A 27,705-nucleotide genomic window follows, 5' to 3' on the forward strand; every position below is an offset into this window, starting at 1 on the left:
TTTGCAAGAGAGCTGAATGCTGGAAATACTAACCAGATATTTACGGATGTCAAAAATCCTTCGTTCAGAAAGCTGACATAGGTACTTCCACAGGGCCTTCCTGATTACACTGTAGGACAGTGCAGGGGATCTGGATAGCTTTCTTTTGTTATGGAACAAATACATGTTCACTCATAAAGATCACAAGCTACTTCCTGGCTAGTCAGGGAAATCAGTAAATTTAACTGTTATTGCTGAGTGTCAAGTTTAAGACTGAAGAAAGCAAAGTAAACTTAACTGTATACTAACTTTTCTCTACAGAACTTCTTTCCTAATATGTATTTCTGTAATCCTATTAACCTAATCCTGCAAAATAGTGGAATATCCATACAGAAGGAAATGCAACAAACAGAACCTACAAAAATCTGTTCTTCCAAGAAAGTCCTCCTGTTTTGAATAAAATCAGAATCCAGCAAAAATAAACCTATCATAATGCCTAAGATCCAGGCATGTAAGTGCTTTCCTTTATGCCAATTGTAGTCATCAGAAATGTAAGCTAATTCCAAGTGTGAAAATGAGGCAAAAACTGTTTAATGTGTGGCAATCCGAATCTTACATTAAAACTATCACATGAAAATTCAAGGAAAACAAAACCATTAAGAGAGTTACATCCCCACCACAAAGCCTAAATGTAAAATCCCAGTCTAAAGAAATGTTAGCGATGGATGTATTCTCCAATCGAAGTTTCATAATGAAAAGGTTAAGAGATCATTAATTGTAGCATCATGGTCTGGTGATCCTCTGTGCACATTACACTGACCATCCACAGGCATGTGTTTAATACACATAATTCACAGGCTCTTATTGAACAAGACGATGGCAGTAACCCAGCCAGGAGGAGAAAAGATCATTCAGACAAATGGGGCAATTACACGGTAACTTCACACAATCAAAACTAATAGGAATAAAAGATGTAGTTACAGATTTTCCACTACCCTTCTCCTTAAATCAGCATGATCAGTTATTCCCAGTAAATACGCCTGAGCAGGTCTCAACTCATTAGATTTCACAGAGTCTGCTCTGCTTGGTTTTCAGCTGATGAAGTTATTAGGAGTGGGTGAAGGGATCCAGGACATAGCAAAAAGGATTTATTCTTCTTGGCACACTGCTTACCAGCCTGAAATGCTGGATTTGGCTGTCTGACTCAGGGCAATTATGAAATACTCTTTCCAGTTCAGCTGTTGCCTCCCACATCTTTATCACCCCAAGATTCAAAGACAAGATGACTGACATGGTACAATAACTTGAAAAAAAAAAAAATTGAAGTGGAAAAGGAAAATCTCTTATGGTCAGCCAAGCAGAACTCTGAGTCACCTGGGAAGGATCCCTCTTAACTCAGGGGTGTCAGAAGCACCTTCACCTAACCTGGGAACTCCACGAAGTGTTGCTGAGAGGGGAACAAAACACTCCACTATACCTCAATCCTTCCCTCTATTTTCTTTCACAGTTCATTAGAAGGTTTTGTCTCAAAAAGCTCCTCGTACTCCTGCATCAAATAAAAGCAAAATAAGAAGACTATTGACCTTGAAGGGCAGCCTTTGGAATGAACTGTTATTACCAAACTGATTTTGCTTGAAATGGTTACATCTACTATGCCTACACATTATCTGTGTCTTTAAATATATAATTAGGCCTACAAATATATAATCTTACAATTTTTACATGCATTTATTATGCCTAGTTTGATTAACTTATCATGCCACTGACCTTGTGTCATATCAGACATTAATTTCCTCATTAAGGGCTCTGTTAATAATGGATACAAACTTTTAAAAACCCCAAGTCATACACACAGTATCTGTGAGCACATTCTTTCAGGATTTACAGGGTATTTTTTTATTTTGAGATTAAAAATGCACATAAGTAAATATTTTTATTACCTGACAACCTGCTGGTTGCAGAGTATCAAGCCAGTTCCCCATACTAATCCCTAAGGGCCATAAGGCAAATACTTTTCACAAAACTTCTTAATTACACGGACAAACAATGTCTTGCCAAGTCCTAACTTCTCCTTCCAAATTGTGCCAACATTTGGAGGTAAAAAATCACAAAGGATGATGGCTTTACTTCAAGAAAAGGTGAATGGGAAACTGAAGTAACTTCTGAAAAATTCATCCTTACTTTCCTGCACAGTTATTCCAACAAAAAACAACTATGTACAAATTTGCTCTGGTAACAGAATAAAATAAAGAGAAATAGCCTCCAAATAGCGAGACGGATTTTGCAGGGGAAAAAAACCCAACAGAACACGTAGCCAAACAAAACGTTCAAAGATTTTGAAACGATGTTAAAAAAAGCACTCAACAACTATTTTTACTAATCTTCCAACAGCAAAACCAGGAATACCATAAAACAGGAGAAAACAGATTGCATATGGAAAACTTGTTTTTCTCTGCACTGTGGAGACCTGCCAATCCTCTCCTTTCCCAGCCAACCATGAATTTTGGCCATCAGTCTAAATTCTTCATGCAAATTCCTGGCGCTGGTATGCAAATGCTGAATTTTCCAAGATGGCTATATGGATTTAAAAATTAATTACAGTTTTCTAAAATTTACCACTCTGCCCCCCGCAACAACTCAACCTGATATAATTGATCTCATTTTTAAAATCAGGTTTACCATCAGTATATGTAAGCCTTCTTCTTACTCCACTTACTGCTAAAAATATGATACCTTGGAGTTTTGATGTTTTGATCCATTTTGTGCTTTAAGTTCATTCAGGAGTCTAAATCCCACTAAAGACACACTAATGTGCCATGAAAACACAGGGATTTGACACTAAACCTGAATGAAGAAAATTAAATCCCATGAAAATATGTACTAGACATATATCAAAAGGAAGAGTCAAGTGGTTGTTTTTGTTATGCAGAGAAGCAATAAAAAAAAAGGACAGTAAACCCCAAAAAGGCCCATTGAAGGCAGCCTGGTAACTACGAGACTCAAACAGGCAGGATTCAATTTTTCTGAGATCCAAGAGGAAACAGATTTAGACAACAATGTGTATTTCATATAGAAAACCATCATTAAATTGATATTTATAAAGGGAGAGAGATATAAAAAGCAAAAGAAAAGGCTTCATAAGGGAAAAATAATAGAAGAAAATATTTTGCAAGTAGTTCCTCAGGCAAGGACATGCTATTTGAACGAATAAATTGAAAACAGGCAGCTTTTTCTGTTGAATGTTGATACAAAGTCATGTCAGCAAAAGTAATGACAGATTGCAGGAATCTAAGGCTCCTATTAATGATCAGCTCCACGGAAAATTAACAACTGTTACATACAAACAGCATAAGAATGTTTTCAAAACAAGGTCCCTCTAAAAAAGGGTAATATTTTTCTGGATAATCACTGTACAGCCAAGTGGAACGTTCATCACCTTCCAGGAGGTTGATAAGACATGCTCGTGCTCAGTGCTGGTGACATGTTTTCTACTCTGAGGCCAGGGGTATGATTTGTTTCCCTTCCCTATTACTCACACAAGCTTCAGTACTTGTGGGGAAGAGAATTCAGGAAGCCATGCAGAACAGCATATGACCTAACAAAAGACTTCCAAATACAAAATCTGTGAATTCAAACCTTGATTATGACAATTAGTAAAATAGCTGATAATTTTCTGATCATTTCAATGTACTATTCCTACACATTTTACCAACAAAGACCCAAAGTACTCAGAAAGTTCATCTCTGTCACATGATATGTTTACACCAATACTGATGAATTTTTGCTTCCGAGTCACTTTTCAGCCCATTTATTCAGTAAAATAAATAATTCCTGCCATTTTTATGAGAACATCTTAATTTATGTGATGTATCTAAAATGTGATTCTCTGACGAATGACAAAAAATTACTTAGTTCAGTAATGAAAAAGGAAATTTTCTACTCAACTGACCTCACACATAAGTCAGACAACCTAGGAGCTGAAGACTTCCTAAAGTCTTCCAATCTGAACCGTATTTAAACACTGAATTAATCCAAATGACAACACAGTTTGTTAAGTGGGCAGCAAACACAGCTATTCTGCCAGTGCTCTGCTCACCTTGTGTGTTTTGCTGTAGGTGTACAGGTAGGCCAGCCTGTAGAGGCTCTTGTAGTGCTGGGGGAAGCGGCTGAGGCAGAGGCAGAAGGAGGCGATGCACTGCTCCGTCAGGAACTTCCGCTGCTCCTCCAGGTCCGCGGGGAGACCGTGAGGGAACTCGGATGCATCTCCACCTGGCTCAGCTTTCTTTTTGCAGTCCCACTGCGAGGGTGGGGGGATTGCAGCTTTGATGGGATTGCCAGAAGCAGGCTGAGGATCCACCACAAGTTTATGGCCAGCAGGCTCAGCAGGATTGTAGGATTCTGAGCTCTCCAGCAGTTCTTCTGGCTTTCCTGCAGCTGGAACGTTAAGAGAGAGGTGATAATGAAACTGCCATTACCAAATGGCAAATGAAATACACAAAAGGACAAAAATTAAATATGACAAAAGGTAAACCTTTCCTTCATTAAAGCATAGACAGCAATATTGACGGGTTCCTGAAAAAAAACCCCACTACTATTCCTGCTATTCACTGAATAGGAATCTTCAACTCACTAGCAGAGCCACACACTGATCTCTCCATTGTCTTCATTTGACTTTTCCCCTCATCAATAGTATGAATTCAGCACACCTTACACAATGCAGGACTTTATATACTCTTGGAAGATGGGGGAGGAGGAGGGAAAATAACAAAATAAAAGAGTAAATTCAGTAAAATTCTATTGCAGAGAAAGGAAGGAACAGAAAATTAAAGCCACTCTGCCAAGAGAAATTCTTAACATCTGACTAGAAGAACATAATTCAGAATACAATATAACCTTGGACAGAATGATCAGCAGCAGCTTAATTGGTCTTCTGCATAGTGTAGGACCTACAGTTCTACCTAAACATTTTTGTGATTAACTTGGTAACTTATAGTTCAACTGACCCATCTTTTCTTGAAGGATATCAAATCTTACTTCAGAAAACATGTGTGACAATGGGAGCTCCCACATTTCCTGTTAACTAATCATTATTGCTGAAATCATGCATGCTACATGAAGATTAATTTCTTTAACTTTGATTTTTAGTCATGGAAGTTTACCATGTCTTTGTCTTTGCTAGGATTAAGAGCCTCTTAGATTAGATCTTATCTCCTAGCAGATAGTGTAGAGATACACTAAAGTGCACTTCCAAAGCTGCTCCATAACTTCTTCTCTGCTAAGGCTGAACTTTAGAGTCAAACACATTTTCCAGAACTCACTTTTTTCAAAATTTGCTTGCACAATGTCTGTATCCATCATAATTTTATAATATAGGTACCTTTAAGGAAAAAAAATCTATTTTAATAAACATCAGTAATGTAAGAATGCTTTTGACAGTTTTTCTGACAGACGGCTGATGAGAATGACACAACTCACTGCAAGTCTGAAAAAGAGCCATGGTTTTAGTCTAGTACCCAAAAGGCTAATGGATTTAGTGACTATGGAAATACTATTTTAACAAAAGTAGGAATTGCATCTATTACGGCATATTGATGCAAACATCACCAGAGGCTTCCCTAGCTTAGGTAAGACTGAAGTAAAATATTTTTAAAAACAAGAAACCAAGGTAATCTGACTCTACAAACAAAAAGATGATTGCTTGGAGGCTGTTCCTGGTGAGACCAGGGAAGTAAACCAGGACTATCCCCACACCACGGTTTCTGGATCTATGAAATTGGAAAACACTTAAGTATAAACTGGCAAAAAAGACTTAACATCCCACAAAGAGCCACAACCTGGAAAGGTGGGAAAAATTTAGACATTGGTTGTATTTGTCTTTCCCTGTTGAAGTCCAGCCTGTCTATCTACTGCCATATCCAACTGTCCAAACTTCAGACAAAGGGAAACTCCAGCTAATGGATTTTAAAACAATTTTTCCAGTAGAATACAGAACATTTAGTACTATTATATATGGAAAAATCTGGTAGAGAGCAATTCGAGTTCTCCACTGAAATAAAGTATCCAGTGGAATAAAACATCTAATTCCACTACTTGTTCTCTTCTATGAACTGAATATCTGCTGCTGCTGGACCAGAACAAAAACACATCTATACTTGGGAAAAGTAAAAATGTCTTGTTTGAGATTATCTTCAAATAACTACTCCTTAAATTATTTAGAGATTTAAAACTGAAGAAAAACTAAATAACCTAAAAGAAGGCAAGTCAGTCAAAGGGCCACCACAGAGAGCAGTTTATCATCATTATTCTTTTCTTTGTAAGATTGGATTGGCGCCCACATAAGCAAAGAACAGTTCCAAATTTAAGTTACACATACACAGCAATATCAACCAGTTAAAATTCTCAGTCACAGTGCAGAACATTTCAGTGCTTCTGCAAGCCAGAAGAAATATTTTAATGATATATTCCAACTGACATTATCTATTAAATCAGGCATACCCTTCTCCTCTGTAGACCCCAGGGTCTCTTTGCTGTTCAGCAGTGTATCAGCACAGGTAGTAGAAATCCTCTTCTCTGTGTAAGTTTTCCTCAGGCTGTCTTGAGAACTGGCAGGCTCATTAAACATATCCTGTGTGGAACTGGAGTCAGACAGCACTGCTCCAGTGCTATCCTGACTCCTCTCTGCAAAAGAGATAAAGAAGGAATGCACCACTTCATACCCTTCAAGCTGTTACTTGCCTCTGTAACAGCAACATAAAACTGTAGCCACTCTGCAAACCTCTCACAAGTGCAGTACAGGATCCTTAACCACTAATGAAAGGTATTTACTTCTCCACACATTTCTTCCTAGAAAATAACCCTGACATTTGATTCAAAAGCAATAATGCTCAACTTTGAAAAGCAGTTAGGCTGGGGACACAGTATTTCAGCTAGTAGGGCCCCTAAGATTTCCCAGGTTTCCTGTACCATTTGCGTTGAAAAGCACCCAGTATAAGTTTGAGTCTGACACAAGCAAAGGTCAATTGACAAGAGAAAACCATGAACAACAATACTGGTAAAAATTACTCATAAAGGACAGAAAAATCAGTAACCATTAAAGGGCAAAGACTTACAGGAGTGATCTCTGATGCCATCTATCCTGCAGGTGCAAGATGCTGTTCAACAAATGTTCTGAAAGGTGATTTGATATGGCAAATAAACAATCCATCAAAGAACTAGGCCTAAGACAGGAAAATTCCTGGACTTCAAGGCATTCGACAGACAACAGGAGAAGTGACTTTCTTGACAAGTGGAGCAGTGGCTGCTGACTACATTACAGTCACAACTAAGTTGTTACTCTGCTGAGAGAGGTTACAGGAACCGGAGATAAAATGGGGGATAAAACACAAACCTCAGAACAAAGAGGCAAATGAAAACCTTCCACCCATGTCTGAAACCTGTCTGATATAACCCACGTTCTTCTACATCAGGGGTTATCAGAGGCAACCCTGCATGACTGAAGAACACTTTTACTCCCCTGAGAAGGGAAACTGGCATTTATCCCTAATGCTGTGCCAGCATAGTTCAGTGCTCAATTCCAACGCAGGCAACTCTTTTAAAATCTGCAGCCCAAAAGATTATTTTCCAATTTCTTCTTAAGATACTGATAGCTGATTCTGTGATCTAGTTCAAGATGTCCCTGCTCAGTGCAGCAGGGTTGGACTAGATGATCTTTAAAGGTCCCTTGAAACCCAAACCATTTCTATGATTCTATACAGGAATGGCATAACCAGGAGGCATGTTGCATGCATTGTCTAGGTAGTTCTGCTGCATTCTGCTTCATTAATTTTATTGGTAAGATCAAGAAAGAAAATTAACAAAGGAAAAGTCCCTGTTTTGAGATGAGTGGATAATTTAATTAAATTTCTTCTGTTCCATCTGAATTGCACTTGTTCAGGAGAGAGCTAAGGGCCTCCTATGAATTTATTTCATCAAGATAAATCCCTTTGCAAACCTTCAGCTTGCAGATCAGGTTCTGCTTATTAGGATTCCAATGAATTTAAACCAAATTTGATACACTCCGTTGGCTTTTCACTACCACACAAAGAAAACCTTCCCTTTTCAGTGAACAGATCTTAATAAAACTGTATCTTGAAAAAGAATGGGAGAACAGTATTTGTGTCCTAATTGGAAGCTATACAGTTGGTTAATGATGACAGGTTTTATACTGAAAGAATATAATTATAAAAAATGGGAAGAGAAGGATTCTGAAGAGAGGTCAGTCAAGCTTTAAATGACTCATTTACAAAGCTTTAATAACCTTCTGTGGTACAAATCGATACCGCTGAACTCCCAGTTGTCATCAGGAAAAACATTTACAGTGGCTCCCTTGATTTTTTTTTTTTTAAAGGAAGTTTCTGCATTTGTGGCAAAGAGGCTGAATTACTCATCTAGGGAAGAAAAAAGAAGTTGCAAGTTTCCAAATGCTGCCACAAGCCTGGAGGTCACTTCTGATGTGTGGGTTATGACAGATGAAGCATTAGAATGTAAATCAAGAACTGCTAGACCAATATGCGAGGGAGAGATCAGATCAGGAGGAAATTACACTAATTTTTCATGCAAAGATAGACAGTGACTCAACACACTACATTTCAAATGTATGCATGACATGGGTGCTTTTCCCTATGGGGAACAAATGTAAATACCTCCTTACAATTAGCTAGCTATTTTGATTTGAAATTTCTACTGAAATGAGTGTAGATCTAGGGATGTATGTTCATTCTTCTTTTCTCTCAGTACATTAAATATATTTAGAAAAATTATTGTATTAACATTGGGCTCCTTAATCACTGAAAACCAGTGGAAAATGACTACTCAGACAACTTCCTATTATATTGGATATTTCTCAAATGCAGCAGATGCTTTCAAACTAAGTGAGCCAGATGGAAAACACAGGAGTATTTCAGAAATTAGCAGCAGCCACCAGTTATTAGTAGTAATTTCTCAGAAATCACAGAGGATGGGTAAAGTCCCAGGGAATGTAAACCAGAGTGTAGTACCTATCTTCACAAAGAATGAAAGGTCAAAGCTGTTAGCCAGCCAGCCTTCATCTAGCACAGAGTTATTTGAGCATAAATAAATCAATCCTGCTAGAAGCACCTAAAAGATAACATGATCAGTAGTAGAAAAGGTGTGAGTGTGTCCCAGCACAGATATCCACGTGTGCCTGGAAGAATTCATGATTCTCAAACAAAAAGCAGCCAAAACGTCCAGCTACTCCAAAAGCAATTCAGCAAACCAGCACACTTGAATTATAATCAGTAACTTCACAGAAAAAAGATATGTCAGAGTCTTCTGACTGAGCACTAATGAAAATTAAACTTAATTATGGTGCCTGTATTTGGGACTCACGTTTAAAAAAATACACTGAATTAAGTAAAATGAATTCAGAGGAGAGGATAAAAAAATGATGAGAGATTAATGAGATGACATATATGAAAACTGTTAGGAGAATTGGACTTATTTATCTTCAAAAAGATGAGGAAGAATTTCCAAATACATACAATTAACTAAAATAAAAACACAATAATTACTGTTCAGATTCACTAAGTACAGTGCAAAAGGCAATAGGTTTTAATTGCAGCAACAACACTGACTTTTTTTTCCCCCTCATCTCCAGGTTAACTGTTACATATAGTTAAAAAATAGCATCGTGAACCTATAGAATCACTAGAGGCTTTCAAGGACATGAAGATGAACAGCTCTTATTTGTTAGGTTACCCAAGATGTTCCTTAACATCATAAAAAAACTCTGTCATTACCTAAACGCTGCAGTACGTAATACAGAACTCCTGGCAACTGCACCAAGTTACATCCTAACTCTGCTCTTCTGGAAAGATAAAAAGATGACATATTTTTATACAAGGAAGTCCTATTCTTTTCTAGCCTAACTCACAGATATAGCTCATATATATGCGAGACGGACACACAGCACATATTTTTACATTTTTTGTGCTGTAGTTTAGACAGTCACTGGTGTTACTCAACCTACATGCCAAAGACTGCAGTCTGTGAGACATGAGAATGAATTCCGAACTCCCAACTGCTATCAGCACCTGTCCTCTTGAAAGATGCAAATCCAAGGAGAACATCAGTGCTTTTTAATAATTTCTGCTCTAATTAAAGGCAGTTCAATGCAACTCAGTGCAATTTAAGAGTTAAAAAATTCCTGGGTTTAATATTTTGTTTCCCTATATTCCTAGTTGCCCCCGCCCCAGCAATAGCAACAAGGCAAGCTTTTCCAAAAAGCTAAAGCAATCCCATGCTGTGGGAAAATGGTAAATCAAGGACTAAATATTCTTTTGAGGTTCCTTCCTGTAAAGTTTCCTATTATCTCAAAAGCTAAGATAAAAATACAACTGGGTATTAATGTCCCAAAATTATTATCTGCAGCGGAAATGAAGAGTCTAGGGAAAAAGTTCTACTAAATTGTGCATAAGTAACTGCAACAATATTCCTGTTAAAAATATGATCTGATAGCAGATGTCTCTCCGTGGTATTATTATATTTTGTTTCATTACTTCATTGCATCGTTCCTAAGTTTTAGGAAGAATTCAGAGAACCTGATGAGCTGAAATCTCTATTTCATGTAAAATTAAGTATTTCATGTTTATTTCTAAAGATTCAGGAAATGGCACTTCATAGCAGTTTTTTTTCTTTTTTTACCTCATTCCTCATAATGTGCCCAACTTGTGACATTTCAGAGATTTCTGTGATAGATTATATCACCTACTCTGTCAATGGGCGAAAAAGAGTAGCTCTGGAGAGAAGATGTGAAAAGAGTAATAGGAAGAATCTTGTTAACCTTCCAAGATATTAGTAAAAAAATACTAGTTATTATTGGAAAGATGGTATTGGGAAGAAAAACTTCATGTGTACTGCCAAGATCTTTATTGTATCAGTGAGATCCTGAACTCTCATTACTGAAGCACATCTATTGTAGATGTTAGAAAAAATATCTGTAGTCCATTAGAAATAATTTGATGCTTAACAGTATTTTAAATTAATCTTCTCCTGAATGAAACAGGTTTACTGGGTGGACTCAAAAATCCCTCTTCCACACCATTCCTCCATACCAGAAAAAGCCATTGGCTTGTCACTGTCACTGCTCCATACACCTCCATGCCTACCAATCAACAGGGAAAAGTTGTGTTAAACTCTGGAGAACCTAAATGATTATTTAACTTTAAAATGCAACAGGAAAACAAGGGCTCGGTTCTGCACTGGCATCACCCTGTGCCAGCACCCTCCCCTACGCACCAGGAGCCCCGTGAACCATCCATAAACCTGGTTACCTAAACTGTATCCACTCAGCACCGAAAAAGGACGAGGAGAGAGGGTGATGTGTCACAGTCTCAGTGACCTGAATTAGCAGACAGACAATCCTAATGGCAGAGCTCTCACTGCTAACGATGCTGACCGGGTACCAGCTCTCGTGGTACAAGCTTACATAATTTATTCTCAGGGGAGCTGAAGCACAGCATCGTGGTGCCAGTGTGAGTGAGGTGTCCTGCCTTTGTCAATTCATTTCTACGCAGCTCAGTGAGGAGGGACTAGAGACCTCTGAAACATCTGCATGTGGGAGTAGGTAAAAGAAAGCCACAGAAAGCCAAGAAGGTACAACTCACTTCTGAATAGTATCTTTTTCTGTCTTAAATATCTGAAGGAAAATGTAAGCCCGGTTATTACAAGAAGGTACCTGAATGATGATAAACAACCAGTTACAAGTAAAAAAAAAATCCAAAAAAAGTGTCCTAGGAAGCTTTTCTAAAGACCTCTATATATATGCTAACTCAATTTACAGTAAAAAAAATTCTGCTGCACAGTTCAGAGCTTATGAATAATCAACTATATAGAACAAAAAAAAATCTTGTCTCATGCAATAAAGGTGGGTTGTTCACAGGCTGTGGAGGTACAGACTCTCTTTGTGCTGTCTGGCACCATATCTGCCTCTTCAGTTCCTTGTATCAGCATTTTTCTTTACTGGTCTGCAGTCAGAAACATGATGTATCACAGAATTCTCATTCTGCAAACAGATTCCACCCATAACAGAAGACAACATTCAGCTCTATGTCAAAAGGCACTTGCACATTATTAAAAACAAAAGAATTGCAGAGATTTGCACGGAGCAGGTTAATTTCTTGAGGACAGCAAGTCCTCTGAATATTTATAGGGAGTTCTCTTTTAACATGAGTCAAAGATGACAGCCTATGTTTTGTCTGGCTGCAGTGAACACCCAATGTGTTTCCATAACTTGCAGTCCTATATTGCTGTTCTGTCTTCAAGAGCAGAGCAACAGAGTATCTCACCAATGTCCCGTTTATTTGGACAAATATTTTTTACATAATCTCACCCTACATCTCAGTGGGACTCTTGCACTAATCAGAGAGAGGTTAAATTGGGGAAAGGTAAAAGTGGGGCATACTGCAATGAACTGGGTCTGGTTCATTATTCAGGTAGTCCAGTATGCAGCGCACATGAACATTCATCACCACATGCCAGAACAGGGTAGGTATTGCAGACCCAAGGATTTCTTTTTAAACTGCTGAAGAGAGGGAATTTTGAAGGGTAAGATTTCAGTGTTCCAAAACGCAACGTGGACATTCTTTTAACGCACTGGAGAAACATCCACTCCATCTTAGAAACTTATTTCGTTTAGCATGAGTGACAACCTGGTGCAAGAAGTTTCTCAGAGATCACCTTTGTCTCATCAGGATGCTGAGAACCCCCGTTTACAAAACACTGTGCATCTTCATAACATTTGCAGAATTACAGACCGACAAACTATGGAGTGAGACTTCTCCCACAGCACGAAGCAAGTAGCCTTTCCCAGTGAGTTTATCATGCAGGTTCTGCCAATTATTAAAAGCAAGCCGTGACAGGTAAAAGCAGGAAGAGAATGCCTGGGGAACAGAGATTTGTGTAAAGGTTAGAGGCAGCACGGGCAATATTGGTTGCAAAAGCAATCGGGCAAAGACAAACACAAAAAAGGACAATTAAGTCTAACTACACACGACAAACTACATGACATGGATGAAGACTTAAACAATAAGACATTTTAACACTGCAATAAGCAATGGATACATCATCTGCATACCACCACAGTAATATGGAATTGAGTATCAACACAACAAAGGCATATTACAGCAAAAAAAAGACCTCCCAGCAGTCTCCCAGTACACTTTTTTGGGAAACATATCTCATTCAGATTTTTTTAAATTTTATTTTAATACTTTTCCTGATTTATATCCTAACTGTAATGCTTAGCTCTACATTTAGGTAAATCTAAACTGCTTCAAGTCTGTGTTGCAGTTGGTCTTTACTGCCCATTTACATCCAGCCTGTACAAAGGAAGACAGAGAACACGTCTGTTCTGGTACATAACACTGGTCACTTAGCTGTGGAAATACAGTAACATCCAGTCTGGGTGCCTGGTGAGCTCCTGGTTTTTCTTGTTTCCTACTTCACCTTTGGAAAATAAGAATCTGAATCTCAAGGCTTCTACTACCAAATGCAAGTTTTCACTTTGGAGAGTTATAAAACAGCAACAGGCAAGGGTGATGACAGGAAAGACAGGATTAACAGAAGGAAGGAAAAGATGTTGCTGAATGGTAGGACAAGAAAAGAGAAAGGAAGCCGCCCATTTTCCACACATGACAGCAGCCAGTCAGCCAGCAAATAACAGCTGCCACTCAGCAATACTTCTGTCTCCCTGAAGGAGATATATGCTAGCAGTTGCCATGAGGAAAAAGAAGTTTAGTTACTTTACAAGCTGTATTTACTGTTTCCTTTCTCCCATTTTCATTAAATATATGACTTTAAACTGGTACTACCAGCATTCTCTGGATATAAAGCCTTTCAATGCTCTCAACTTTAATAGTGGTTTCTGCATATGCTTTCACCAGCAAAATGTGCTAGAGAGCTACAGAACAGTAATGACACACTTAAAATCTATCCAAACTAAGTCTTGAAGATCACAGTCCCAATATTTTCAAGAAAAGATGTCTGGCTGTACAGTAATTCTTTCCTGTTTGTAATGAGATATTATTGTTGCTCTAGAAGGCACATTGTTGGATATCTTGTTAAAAAAACCCCAAACTAACAATCCCACCAAAACCAAAACTCACGACCAACCAGAAATTAATAGAAAAAGTAGGGTTCAGAAAGAACCACAAGAGCTCATCTAGTCCATTCCTTTTTCTACCTGGATAATTATATTACCATCATACCTGGCAGACAGCTGTATTGCCATTTTTTAAAGACTTCCAGTGCTAAACTGTTGCAGGGTTACACTAAAACAGTACTTCCTAAGACTGTTTTCTAATGTTCAGATTGAAAATGCAATTTAAGTCTAATATCATCTGTTTGGCCTTCCATGCACATGGAAATCCTAAGGTTTTGCCTCTCGCTCTTTGTACAGCTTTCAACACTGTTTAAGTTATTCTGCTGTCATATCTTCCCTGAGTCTTCTCCTCCCAATTCCTTCTCCTTTCCTCACAGGTCATGTTTTCTTGATGCATAGAACACAAAAATGGTCAAAAAGGTCTCATAGGATCCTCACCAGGATCCCAAATAACACCTTGCTTCTGGTAACACATGAAAAGAACTTACTAGGTAAGACTGTACATACTCTTACTTTGTTTATGTCATAAATGATGATCAATACAGGAGTAAATAAGAGTGCTGTCAGGCCTCAGAAAGCATAAATACCTATGCTGAATTTAGGCCAACTTTTTTGGTCCAACAACATCATAGAAGGTTTCATTTCTGTCAGAATGGCTAAAAAAAAATAAATCTAAAGTCAAATGATGGGTATTTTCTAGCTATTTTTAGGAATGGTACAATGGAAATGCAGGCACCAGCTTTCTTCAGTGATGTGATTATGTGTAACATGTCAAGAGCATTTTACTTCAAAAGTCTGTATTTTAATACCAGTAAAATGCAAATGCATGCAAAAGAGCACAGTATATGCAATAATATATAAGTGGAAGACTTCTGAGCATTGCTCAGCCTGTTAGCTCTCCTTCCATCTGTAACAGCCCCAAGGCAAATATTTCAGTTTCCTGGGGCTCTTCAATATGCTGTATCCAGAGATCAGTTGTGCCAGCAGCTTACAAAACATTGTGAATGATGCAGTACTCTGCAATTCTGTCATGGTTACACACAGCCCTCCTGAAGATCACCCTAACTCTGCTTCCTGCAGCAGCTGACGTTTGGAATTGCTTTGACAGCACAAAGCTCAGTCCCAGCCGGGCTCAGCTGGCAGACCCAAGCACTGCTCCCTCAGCCCTGGCACAGGCACAGGTTCCTGTGCTTGCACCTTCAGGCTTTGCTAAGCAGCCACCTTCGCTGCCACTGCCCAGAAGGTCTCACTTGGAGTGAAGGTACTAACACACCCACTGGAGTATTTATCTAACTTGAGCCTCTCCTGGGAACATTTAGACAGTCTTCAGGACCTAAGCAGATGTAGTCTCAGGCAGAACTGCTTCTCACGGGGATTATGATTTAGGAAATATTTAACTATTTCCTCCCTTCTACATTTTTTGTGTCAAAAGGCATCAAAAAGCTCATAGAAGAGCCTAATCACTACACAATCCATTGATACCTCCCCACCATGTATGACCTCAAAACAGTCTAATGAATTACTCCCAAGTGAAATGCAAGTAATAATAAAATGAATATTTCTCTGGTCAATTTAGTGAAAGAGATGAAGGAGCTTCTACCAGTTTCACCAAGAATTATTTGTTGGGGAAAAGGAATAAATTTGCCCTGCAAAAATTTCAGGCATGTGAACACTTGTTTCAAAACTCTGTCAACAAAGCTATTTACAAATTATCATTCTTCAGAAGATGACAATAGGAAGCAGCCCACCCTCCAGAAATAAATTTGTATCAAGCAGAGCATTTCTGTAGGGTCTGGCATATTCTACCAATGCTAAGATATATAATGGAGATATTTTACTCCTTGAGTACTGATACTCGTAGATCCAGATGGATAAAAAAACGGCCAGAAAAGTAAAATCGGAATAAAATTCCTAGTCAAATAATAATATCAGGTTACTTAAACTGCAACTTAATTTCTACTATATATGTAATTGCAAAATCTTCAATAACACTATGATACCACCCCACCTTCTGCATTTATAAGCCAATTATATATTACATCACTTTATATTCTATAAAGATGAGCTGCTGACCAGTCATTGTAAATGATAAAGAAAAATTAAAAGATGAAATCTACTGGATTGTCATGCAAATCACTTCATGCTCAATCACAATATATTCAAAATAGTTGCCACCTGCCTCCTTCAGAAAATGATAATACTGTTTTGTGTTGTCTTTTTACTAATTTGTCTTGTTTCAAACGCAGTTCAAATTTTCACCTGGTCATTTCACATAGGCTGAAACAGAGTCCAGTCTTCTAAAGACTGAACCCACACTTTCCTAATGAGCTCTAGAGAAAAAAAAAAAAAATCACTGAAAAAATCAGTCAGCTCATACTCCTCCTACCAACACTGCTGTTTTGACTAAGTGACAGATGTCATGGTGGCAGGTGACAACTCTGAGTTTTGTATTTAAAGCTCTGACTGTACATTGATTCTATTTCAAGAACCAAATTTATAAAGATAATGAGCTTCAATATTGCCCGTGTTACCACAGACCCATCACCCTCCTCGAAACGAGCAGTTTGACCATTCCTGCTCAAACCCCCCATGATTAGAGCACCTCCTGTGCTGCCAGTATTGAGAACAGGGACTGTACCGTCCGGCGTTGCCTGCTGACGGGGTTTTTTACATTTGACGTAATCGTGGTCAACTGGAGTGGCTGTGTAAGGTGGGGATGTCAGACCTGGACCGGAGGAGGAGGGGAGGGAAGTCCCAGGGCCTGGCACTGTTCCAGCTGAGGAGTGAGAGTCTTCATCAATCATGCAAGCTTTTTCTCTGGGAGGACAACAAAAAAACATGAAGTGTTTATATACTGGGGACATATTCAGACAACAAAATGAGATTGCGTGTTCTCATGGCATTTCCAATATAGGAGTTAAATCTTACTAACACATTCTAAATGATGCATTTTTAATCACAGATTATTCTGAGTTGGAAGGGATCCACAAGGATCACCGAGTTGATCTCTTAAGTGAATGACCCATATGGGGATCAAACTCACAACCCTGGCGTTATTAGCACCATGCTCTGACCAACTAAGCTGATCTCAGGGTCACTGAGCTAATCTCAGGGTTTAGTACAAGTTATATTCTTCCCTTGTGCTATTTGTCAACAGCAAACCATTCTTTGTTTTGTGGTTGTTAATGAGATAAATGTTGTGGACTAAACTCTCTTGTCCTATAAATAAAGGTTTTGGATTTGCTAACAGTTGATTTAAGAAATCAATTTTATTAATAAACAAAAGCAGTGGCTTTTAAAAGGATCAAAACATCAAAATATTTCTGTTTTCTTCCCTTCCCATCTCCTCTGTGCCAATTACTGAGAACTCAGTGTGGCATATAAACATACTAAAGACACCCCAAAACTTCAAACATTGGGATGAATTCTAATCACTTTGTTTTGTTTATATTTTGTTCACTTTCATTTCAATAGTCTACTATACAGTAGTCTATAAGTATACATTCAGAGGATACTCCTGGAAACGAGCACTCACTTTTCTGTAACTTTTGGGGTGTTCTTCTCCTCGCCCCTGGCAAATGGTCCCTCAGAAGCTTCTTTCATGAAACTAACTAATATCTCTGCATCTACTCCAGAGTCTGGTTTCCCCACAAGTTTCAAAATAGAAGCATGAAGTCGAAAGTATACCTAAAAAACATCAAAATCCATTTGGTCAGTAAAGAACTTGTAGCTCTGCGATCTATTACAAATGGTCTTTTCTCTGTAGAAACTGCAGGAGTTCGTAAAGACAGTGAACTGTGACCTAAACTTACCTAAACAGGACTTTTCCTGCCTTTGAAAGCTGCTTCTAAGTTAGAAGATCTGAACACTGTACAAATTTTACAGCTGCCATCTATGGAATACAACAAATAAAGCAGAGCTGGTCTCCTTGCAAGCAACACTGAGTATGTTCCAGATCCACTGTTTTTACCAGACAACACAGTGAAAGCAAAGGTTCCACTTACACTTCCACAGGTACAAGATGCTTATGAATCCTATCCACATTTAATTTTTATAAAAACTGAGTAATGAACTGTGTGCAGCACAACTCAGAAGTGGAATTGCTACCCACCCGTCTAAACTGCCTTTAAAACAAAATCAGCCTGAATAAAAGGCTCCATTTTACTCCCCCAAGTCTGTCCTGTAAATGTTCCCAGATGCAGAGCACCATGAACATGTGCCTGACAATCAGAACTAATAGTAACTGGTATTCCATGATCTGTAGAAAAGGTTTCGAGCCTATGCATTTGACTTTCTTTTACCTCCAACGCTTCCATGGCAAGCTCTGGTGGATTATGGTAGTGAATCTTTTTGGGATATCGAGCGGCCTCCTCGTGCAAGTAATGCCCTGCTTGCTTGTAGTGAAGCAGGTAGACGACAGGAGGCTGTTTCTGCTTCTCTGCAATCTTCCCCAGCATGTAGTGGATAAGCCACTCCTCCTCATCGCCGTCCCCCTCGCAGCGAGACGCTGACGTAAAGCACACTTTGGCCGTCTCCAACATGCTGTCCCGGCGCTCTTCCATCTGCACCGAACCAAGCGTTGGGAACACGTGAATTCACTGCAGCTCAGAGGAAAAGGTCCAAAAATACACCACTGTGCACGTATAGGAGTGCACAAACAAGGTACATCATTTAACACTTTTAACCTACAAGATATGGAATGTAACCAAGTGATCAAACACACCCCAGCAATCTACAAAAGGTGTTCATGGAGAGGTTTTTGTTCGTTCCAGTAACTGCTGACACAAACAACCAGAACAAAACAGTAAGACAGAAACGTGAGTACAAGCATATAAATCTGAAAACTAACAAACCAACACACATGTCTACAAAAATTCTACCACTTTTTTACAGCTGTAATTATCTTAATTCTTCAAAGAGAAAAATTATTTGCTTTGTTCTGCAACTGAAGTCTCCTAGAGCCACTATGGACCACTCTCACTTGTGAAGAAATGTATTTCATCTTTCTTGCAATCTAATTTGGAGCTGAATAAGGTAAGGATATTCTCCCCACCCCACCCTGTGAAAAAAAAAATAAACCAAGCAGCATAAATTAAATGCCAATAAAGTAATGTAAAAAACTAGGTCAAAAGATGCATTAATGTAATTTTCTCTCTTTGAAAAAGTAGTTTATACATTCGCATTATGTGGTTATAACCAAGAAATATATCATAACCTTTCATTTCCTAAATATTTTGTAAGGAGAACAGTACAGCTTTTATGCAGGAGGAACACATTCCTGAAGAGATATATCTCTGGAAATGAGACGATACTTTTCAAATTTATCTCTTATTATAATAGACTTTTTCTTAGTAAATTATACATTTTAACATATTTGCTTGAAGAAGATGAAGACTTAAGTAGTCCTAAATAGACAGTTCTCATTTAATTCTCGACTTCAGATGGCTGCTCTGTATTGTTCCTTTTATCTGATAATGCTTCCAGTTGTGGACTACATCATATTTGGAAGTCAGAATAGCTAAATCAGAAATAGAGTTCACTGGTCCAAAAAGACAGATAAACCATTTTCCCAGGCAACTTTTATCACTGTCAGTGTGTACTTAGAATTGCTTGTTTTGGCTTAGCGATGAACTTCTCTACAACTCAACTTTTTCATCGTCCATATGCAGAAAGAGTTAATGAATTTATAACATTTTCAGCGAAAATTCTACCAATCTTCTCATTCTGATCTTTAAGTAAATGGCCCAAAAGCACAGAAAAAGGGGAGGATGTCTTTAGATACAAGAGATGGCATGTGGACACAGATATCAGAGTAATTCCTGGTCTTTTCACTATTTAAATATGTATATGTGTCATCTTTTAGTGGAAACATTGTATGACATTTACAGAAAGGTAAGGTAAATATAATTCCCCTTTCCAGAAGGTTACAATAATTTTGTGTCACCTTCAAAAGATAATTGAAAGATCAGGTCCAAACTGATTTTACAAAGGAAAAAGAAAAAAAAAAACATTTTTAAATGCTGCTTGACACCATCAGGTTACATGAATATTAGAACTGCCAATATTACTAAGTAACCATACAGTCTCAATCGTGGAATATAGAATGTAAACACTTAATTAAAAAATTTACTATGTTAGAAAATACAATTTAAAATATTTAAAACTTCACATTTCTCTCAGATCCCACCTGCTGCACGACTTCAGGAGGAAGTTCCGACTTCCACTGCTTAAGCTGTCGGGATGCAAAGGAATGCAGGGCATAGGAAATGGTGCCGTATTCGATCCACAGGGACAGGTTGGAGCTGTCGATCTCCAGGGCTCGTTTGAAGCAGTTCAGGACAGGGGTGGAGTGTTTCCAGATCGGGCCATCACTTTTCAGTTCATTAGAGTTCAACTTGTCCTGAATACGACTTGCTCGGGCCAGGGCCATTCCAGCCCAGGAGTCAAACCTATGCAAGCAAGAGCACAACACATGAGCCAACTCCTAAAAGTTACACTGAAGGCATGGACAAGATTCATCTTTATATCTGCAACTTTCTCTTCCTTTCATCATACGCTCCCTCAAAACAGATTTCTGGGTCTCCTCCGCCCCTCAGAGTGAAACAGAAGATGTAGAGCTATAATTTCTGACTGCAGGACTGTTCAGGGTCCAGCCCTGGCAACACAGACTGCAGGGGAGTTTCCATATGCCATAATCTCACATTAACACCTGGGGTCAACTGCTCTGGAGTTCTTTAATTTTATCATGATTCTGACACCAAAGGAATGACCACAATGCTCTCATACTTTTGCTTGTAGTTTCTTCTGATTCCACCTGAAAACCCATTTCTGGGTCAAGTGACCTCAACAGTCAGAATCCTGAGGGCAATGGAAGGGGAACTGCAGTACAGACATTCAAAATACTAACATCTCATTTGACTGGGGTAAAAATACTATGGTACCACATATAGTAACTTTTGAGCACCAAACTGTCACACATCAAAGTAAAAATGCATTCAGGTCATTTATTTATGAATTTAGGTTTTAAAATATCAAAACTACAGAAAAATTGAGAGAAGGTAGTATTGCTAATTTCTTTATCAAGCTTCAAACAAAAGTTTTAGCCATTTGTTAGCCACAAGTCCCAGTCTAGAAGATGCAATAACATTAAATGACAGCTATTTCCTCTGTAGACTTCACATCTAAAATTGTTCTGTGCCTTCACCTTCCCTTTTGTCTCTGTTGTGTGACTGGATTTAGAAACAATTTTCTTGTCTCAAATCTATCAAATTAGGGGGTTTGTCACTGACCCTCATCTATCAACTTCAAGGAGATTTAAAATTACAACTAACACCTAATATGCAAGCTCTATATTTAATCAGTAAATTTAAAGATTATTTAATTTCAGGAGATCTGTTATTCAAAACATGTTTTATTTTTAAGATGAGAGAGCTTAATCTTGGTGGTATTTCAGTGAGTTGTAAATCATCAAGGAAAGGGGTGGTTTTGTTTCAACATCACTTAAATAGTTTACTCGATTTGTGTTCTTGTAGTAGTTCTCTAGCAGCAAAATCAACACTTTCAGAAAGAGGTCAGCCTAGACAGTTAATCCAGCAAAGAATGTTATTTGTGCCACAGCTACGCTATTAAACTGTAACATTTTTCAGTCATTGCCATGCATGAACATGCCAAAGCAAAGAATAAAAGGTGCAAACAGTTCATTCTTCACTGTTATTATTTGTTTTAATTTAGCTTCCCCTCACCCCCTTCTTTTGCTTTTAATTTCAAAACAATCAAATATTTAACACCAGGTTTTGGGCTTTGTTGTGTTTGTTGGGATGCTTTAGAGATGCCCTTAATTATATTATTGTGATAATGGATTGTTGGTGGGGGTTTTGCTCGTTTGTTTGGTTTTTTTCACTCCTGAACCCAGTTGTCTGTTTTTCAGTACTGCAAGAAGTGAGAAAAATGAACGATGTGCAGGAGGATTCAACAATACTGACCTGTTTGGACAAATACAAATGTCGTGCATATAAAATTTAATGGCCTTAGACTGTTCTTTATTCTTGAAATGATAGTCAGCCAGGAGATAATACAACTCAGTCACCACTGGTGGAGAATAGTCTGCACCCTCTGGGAGAGATGGTGCCTGAAAATAAAAAAAAACAAACAAAGGTTCATTTTAAATAAAAACTTCATATTAAATGAGCTGCACACTTGTTTCTTCCTTGAAGTAGCCTTTTCATCACAGAATATGAAGGTATTGAATATGAAGACAGTGAAAGCATTTCACTGATATACAGAGCACTTATAAACATTAATGAACACCTCATACTGACTCAATATTAAACAATATTACATCTTGCTTTGGCGGTGCCATTCTTATTTTATTTAAATACAATCACCTGAGGAAATCCAACATCATGGAGTAAATCATTCCACTAATAATCTCAAAGTCAATGAAAAATAGCAAAAATAATTTTTACTCCTTTCAACTTCTTAAAAAAACAATTCATTATACCTTGCTGCATGTTCCTTCAATATAAGCAGATACAGTCTCCAGGCTGAGCATAGGCTTGTCTGTTCGAGGAACAATTGTAGCAGTTTTCTTCAAAAGGTTGGCCAAATCAGCAGACACGGTACTGGTTTTGTAACTGTCAAATTCTGGAAGAGTTTTAGGCTTAAAATATTCAAACATGAACAAAGCATCTTCCCATGTCAGATCAACCTGAAGAGGGAGGTGGATGAGAGAGCAAAAAAATTATTTCCAATTCCAAAATTCAAGTCTACTAATGAATTTCTACGGCCTTTCTAGTTTGTAAGAACATACATTTCACTCTAGCAGGAACCAAATGAAACCTCCCAAGAATAGAGCTAAAGGTCACAAATCAGCACACTGCTCACTGATTTAACAGGCTGAGGTATCAGGCTGTAACTTAGTATATGCCACTGAAAAATAAAGTCATTCTACTTGCTTAGAAGAGCCACTCAGAAAAGTTGTTTCTAAGCAAGAATCAACTCTAAACATCCAGAGTGACACTGAGATCATGGGTAAGATACAGAGAATTCTACACCTTCAGATCAAATAAGAAGAATAAATGAAATGGGAATCAGGCAAAATTCAGAGACTCAAAAATGTTGAAACTCTCTACAGGAAGTTACTTCCAGAATTTATTCCTCATTTTCTCTTCACTTTTCTTTCTTGAAAGCAATAAAAAAAGGCCACCCAAAATTTACAGTTCTCTTCTGCTAGACAAACTTTTTCTCCTTTTATTGTTCACCTTACCCCACACAGTAAATTTTGCTCTGTATTGAAAACAGGGAAGTCGCAGATAATAATTTTATACTTCCCTTTTTCTTAGTTATACCCTTTTTGTCATAATCTTTGATTTCTACCATGTAGTTTAAGATACACAATTCCCAAATATTTAACGAGCAATAACTTAACAGCATTTGTGTATTTAAAAAGATCTGTTTAATAGAGCTAGACAATTGTTTTGCCTGCATGAAAATGCTGTTGATTGATAATTCCATGATCACTTGCATTTGAATAAAATTAATGATGTTTCAAGGCAGGACATTGTATCGCTGACCTGTTTTTTCTCTGCCTTCCTTAATACTACAATTCTCTTCCCAAGGCACTCTGTAGTTGCTCTTCTCCCAAATTCAACTGAATTTCACATTTCTCGTAAACAGCTACCAGATATTTACCATCAGAGATGTCAAAATAAGTGTCAAATTTTTAACACTGACATTTTTCACTTTCATAAACTGCAAGGCTGGTTGCTAAAGTTTTCTTCTCTCAAGCTGACCTTTCCTCTCTAATTTTCCTCAACCTCGAACTTCTTCTCAGCTGGAAACAGGAAAGTGATAGCTTAATAAAATCAATTTCTCAACATTTTCAAGATGGTAGACTACTGTCAATAGGACTATACCAACACTTAATTTAAAATATCTGACTTGTAATATTTACATTTTAAAAAAAATATGGAAGCCTTTAGTTTATTTTCTACAATGTGTGAAATATATACATTTTACGAGGAAATAAAAGTAATCTTTCTCCAAAATATATTAAGGTGCATTAAAACCAAACAAGTGGGTATCTTTCATTACTTCAGGATATTCTTCAGACATTAAATAACAGGTAACTTTACCTGCTGTACTGAATGTTCTTCTAGGTACCTTGCTTTGCTTTTTTTACTTGGGAACCCATACAAACAATAAAAACACTGCTCCAAGGCTGTTTCCAGCTCTTCTTTGTAGGGATGAGTATCTTCAGAAGTGGATGCTGCCAGTTCTTTTTGTAGCACCTGAACCTACAAGGCAAACACCGACGAGAAGGTCACGTGCAAGCTGACGATCACAGCAAGTGACCCAGTTGGCCGAAGGCAGAGGATGAAAACAACAGTAAGGAACTACATGTATTTTTCTCCAATGACAACCAAGTATTACACCCCTATTTGTGTAAACTGGTTCTCACACAAGTCATTTCGATGGCACTGCAGCTGCACTGAAGTGCTTTTATTTTTGTTCCTATGTTATTTCACGAACTCGTATCTTTAACTAATGAGACTGAACATCAGCTTCGTGTTTCAGATTTAAGATCATTCAAAGTTTCTCCCCCCCCCCCACACCGAGTTGCTTCTGTGAACATAAACACTACAGTTCCTCAACACTGTGAATAAGGAAAAGACAGAGAAAAATTTCTGCCCTAATTCACAAAGACCAATTTCCTCTGCATGGAAAAAGTGGGATGGAGAAGACTTTGCAGAAGAAGGGAGAGTTAATGAAAATCTGGGTAAAAGGACTATAGAATTGCACAGCATGAATAGTATAACACAGATGGCTACACACCAAGGAAAGCAGCTGGACTGATCCTAAATGACTGAACACCGTAGCGAGTTGCCATCTTTACCTTCAACATTACAAGTACCCATCAGTAGCATATTTTGGAAGATGCCAATACACTAAGCCATTCATTAAAAAACCTGCAACTGAATGCCAAAAGACAAAAGGTAATTCTTCGAAAATCTTCACTAAGCTTCTTTAAAAAGCAAACTAAAAAGGAACTCATCCCAGGAAGACATTTCAAAGTCAGTAAAAACATTTTCACCAAGGATTATCTGCGTAGTGGGATTTTGGATCTTTATTTCAAAACGAAAACAAAATCCACACAATTAACCACTGAGGTTTAAGACTCAATCCCAATGTATTCCACTATGAAATTTCAATTAAAAAAAAAGCATGCAAGTAGAAATTACATTATTAACATCTCATACATCTACCAGTGTGTGTTTCCTCAGTATCAGAGTGCACCAATTATCCTTAAAGAAAACTCATTTGAGGTGGTAGAAGAAAAATGCTTGTCATCTGGGAGAACAAAGGGTACAGAAAAACACGAAGTACTCCATTATGATTTGCCTCTAAAGTTTTGGGAAGCTGTATACCACCAGGAAAGTCCTGTTAACTGATAAGTAGTTTCCTTTAATATTTTTCCTTTGATAAAAAGCATCAACTTTTATTTATTTCTTTTACCAAGGTCTGACTTGTCCAAACCAGCCACATTCATTCCTCAACACACTGGTCATTTTAGGAGCTTCCCCAGCTGAGATTTTGCAGTCAAAGGTTGAAAATGCAAAACATTCACTTACCTGCAATTCATAAAAAAAACCTCATCATGTTACTTTCACGGTACTTAATCTGTTAATTTATCACCATTTATAATTTTTCAGCGTTTAGGATTGCAAACTCAATTAATTATCCATGGCACATGATACAAGAAGCTTCTCATCGTGATGGGCTTTCCTGACAATACAAACACTGCACACCACCACAAGGCAAAAGCCTGTCATTTTACATGTAAGAAGCTTTTTTTTAAGTGATGGGATTAGTATAGAATACTGATTCTCTTCTGATTAAAAGATATGTGTTAACATCAAAGTACCGTGTTTTAAGAGCCAAACCCCTGAAAAATAAGGGTAAAGAAATTCTTAGAAAGTATTTCAATGACATTTTGAGTCACAGCAGATACCCTTATTGCCACCACTTTCCCTGTATGGATTTGTGAACAACATTTGAAGTTTACAAAAAGTGCAGCTAAATAAGTTGGTGGAAAATGTGAGATCAGAGGATACTGTAACAAAAGCAAGATATCCCTACTGCTACAAACAAAACCACATCTAACAGCAGCAACAGAATTCTCACTTGAACAATGTTCAAAACAATCTCCTGTGCTCTTATTCAGCTTTTAAGTTCTTGGCAGAAACACAGAATTGTTCTTAACAATTCAGATTATTTCTGAAGGACTTAACTACATATTAACATCTTCTCTTGCACATCACCCTCATCCATCAAGCAGACAGTTCACCCACAGAAGGCGATCATTTAAGACTAGTCTGTAAAACACACTTAACATTCTTGAAGCTGCCTTTCTCAAGTAATTCATCCCATTTTATCTTTGCCTTTCCTTATGCTTCCAACACCCTCTTGTCTCTGAAAACTTGTGTTTAATGCTACTATATTATATGATAGTTTAAGAAGTGGGCAATGCTGTCAGTGAAAAGTGAACATTTTGTTTAAAGTACCCGATGACATTTGCAAAGATCTGCCTGTAAATACATTCCCCGCTCTCAGTTACCTGTACTTTACCCAGGTTCACAGAACACACTCTCTGACTCCTCTGGCTGTGGATACAGGCACACTATCCAGACACAATTCAGATTCATCACTCAGGAGCATGGCATCCAAGGGCAAGCTCAGGAGTGGAAACAGTCTGTCTATTTTCATGAAGCTCATGTCTGAGCTAATAAAACCCTTTGGATCCCTGCTGGGGCAGCTCAGGTATATCAGCATTATGCTCCTAATACCAGTGAGCTGAGGAGAGCAGGACACAGAGATCATCTAATAGTTCTACCTCAATCAGCCTCAATTCAAACCCTGTTCATTTGTTCCAGCCCTACCAGGGTGAGCCAACTCCTGCAGAACCCCTCAGGCTCTCCCAGCCATCCTTCCCAGCTGTCTAAATTACTGTCCTAGACACGCCACTGCTCAAATGCAGAGGTAGATGGGGTCTGGCACTGAGCTGTGCTTAATAAGCTCCAGGGAGCGCTGAGAAGGGAAATTAGGAGATTCCTGAGTGGCTCTATGCAGAACTAATCACGATTTTCTCTTGGTTGAAGATAATAAACCTCAGTGAAGTCAAGCTGAATCTGCAAACTGCCACTGAAATGTCCCCCTAGAGCACAGCCCAAGGAATGCCACAGCACCCTGTTCATTACCTGGGCTTTGCCAGCAGCCAGGCTATCCCAGACTGCCAGAGCTCCCCTCAGCTGCACTTGGGTTTCTAAGATAAGGATAAAGTGAGAGAACAGCAATGCGTACAGAAATATTCTCCTTCAGCCATGGGAAATTTCTTTTTTGGTGTTAGCCATGAGACCTCAAGGAATAACCTTAAAAAGGTCAACAATGAATGGGTAGGTCCCTTTATCTGATAATGGGATACAGCATTACTGCCCAGACACCATTTCTGGAGAGTATTAGATCTAACAGACCCATCTGAACAACAGAGCAAAGAGCAGCCTTCAGACAAA

At 38.2% G+C, this 27,705-nt stretch overlaps 1 protein-coding gene across 6 annotated transcripts in view; it reads right to left on the reverse strand.

Moving 5' to 3' along the window:
* Positions 1-27,705, reverse strand: part of CABIN1 (calcineurin binding protein 1) — a 109,815-nt gene that overhangs the window by 63,327 nt on the left and 18,783 nt on the right. For 4 of the 6 annotated variants that reach the window (XM_027892032.1, XM_027892034.1, XM_027892031.1 and 1 more), the window contains 9 exons: positions 24,271-24,432; positions 22,638-22,844; positions 22,120-22,265; positions 20,325-20,586; positions 18,439-18,699; positions 17,673-17,824; positions 16,776-16,954; positions 6,475-6,657; positions 4,076-4,413 (listed from right to left, as the gene is read on the reverse strand). In XM_027892032.1, coding sequence (XP_027747833.1) covers positions 4,076-4,413; positions 6,475-6,657; positions 16,776-16,954; positions 17,673-17,824; positions 18,439-18,699; positions 20,325-20,586; positions 22,120-22,265; positions 22,638-22,844; positions 24,271-24,432 — 1,890 coding nt within the window. The remainder of the gene's footprint in view (positions 1-4,075; positions 4,414-6,474; positions 6,658-16,775; positions 16,955-17,672; positions 17,825-18,438; positions 18,700-20,324; positions 20,587-22,119; positions 22,266-22,637; positions 22,845-24,270; positions 24,433-27,705) is intronic. The other 2 variants (XM_027892036.1, XM_027892035.1) reach the window with 1 other exon arrangement.

Source organism: Empidonax traillii, unplaced genomic scaffold (assembly GCF_003031625.1).
Source record: "Empidonax traillii isolate 1590-97213 ecotype Southwest subspecies unplaced genomic scaffold, ASM303162v1 scaffold338:size1951571, whole genome shotgun sequence".
Taxonomy (NCBI): Eukaryota; Metazoa; Chordata; class Aves; order Passeriformes; family Tyrannidae; genus Empidonax; species Empidonax traillii.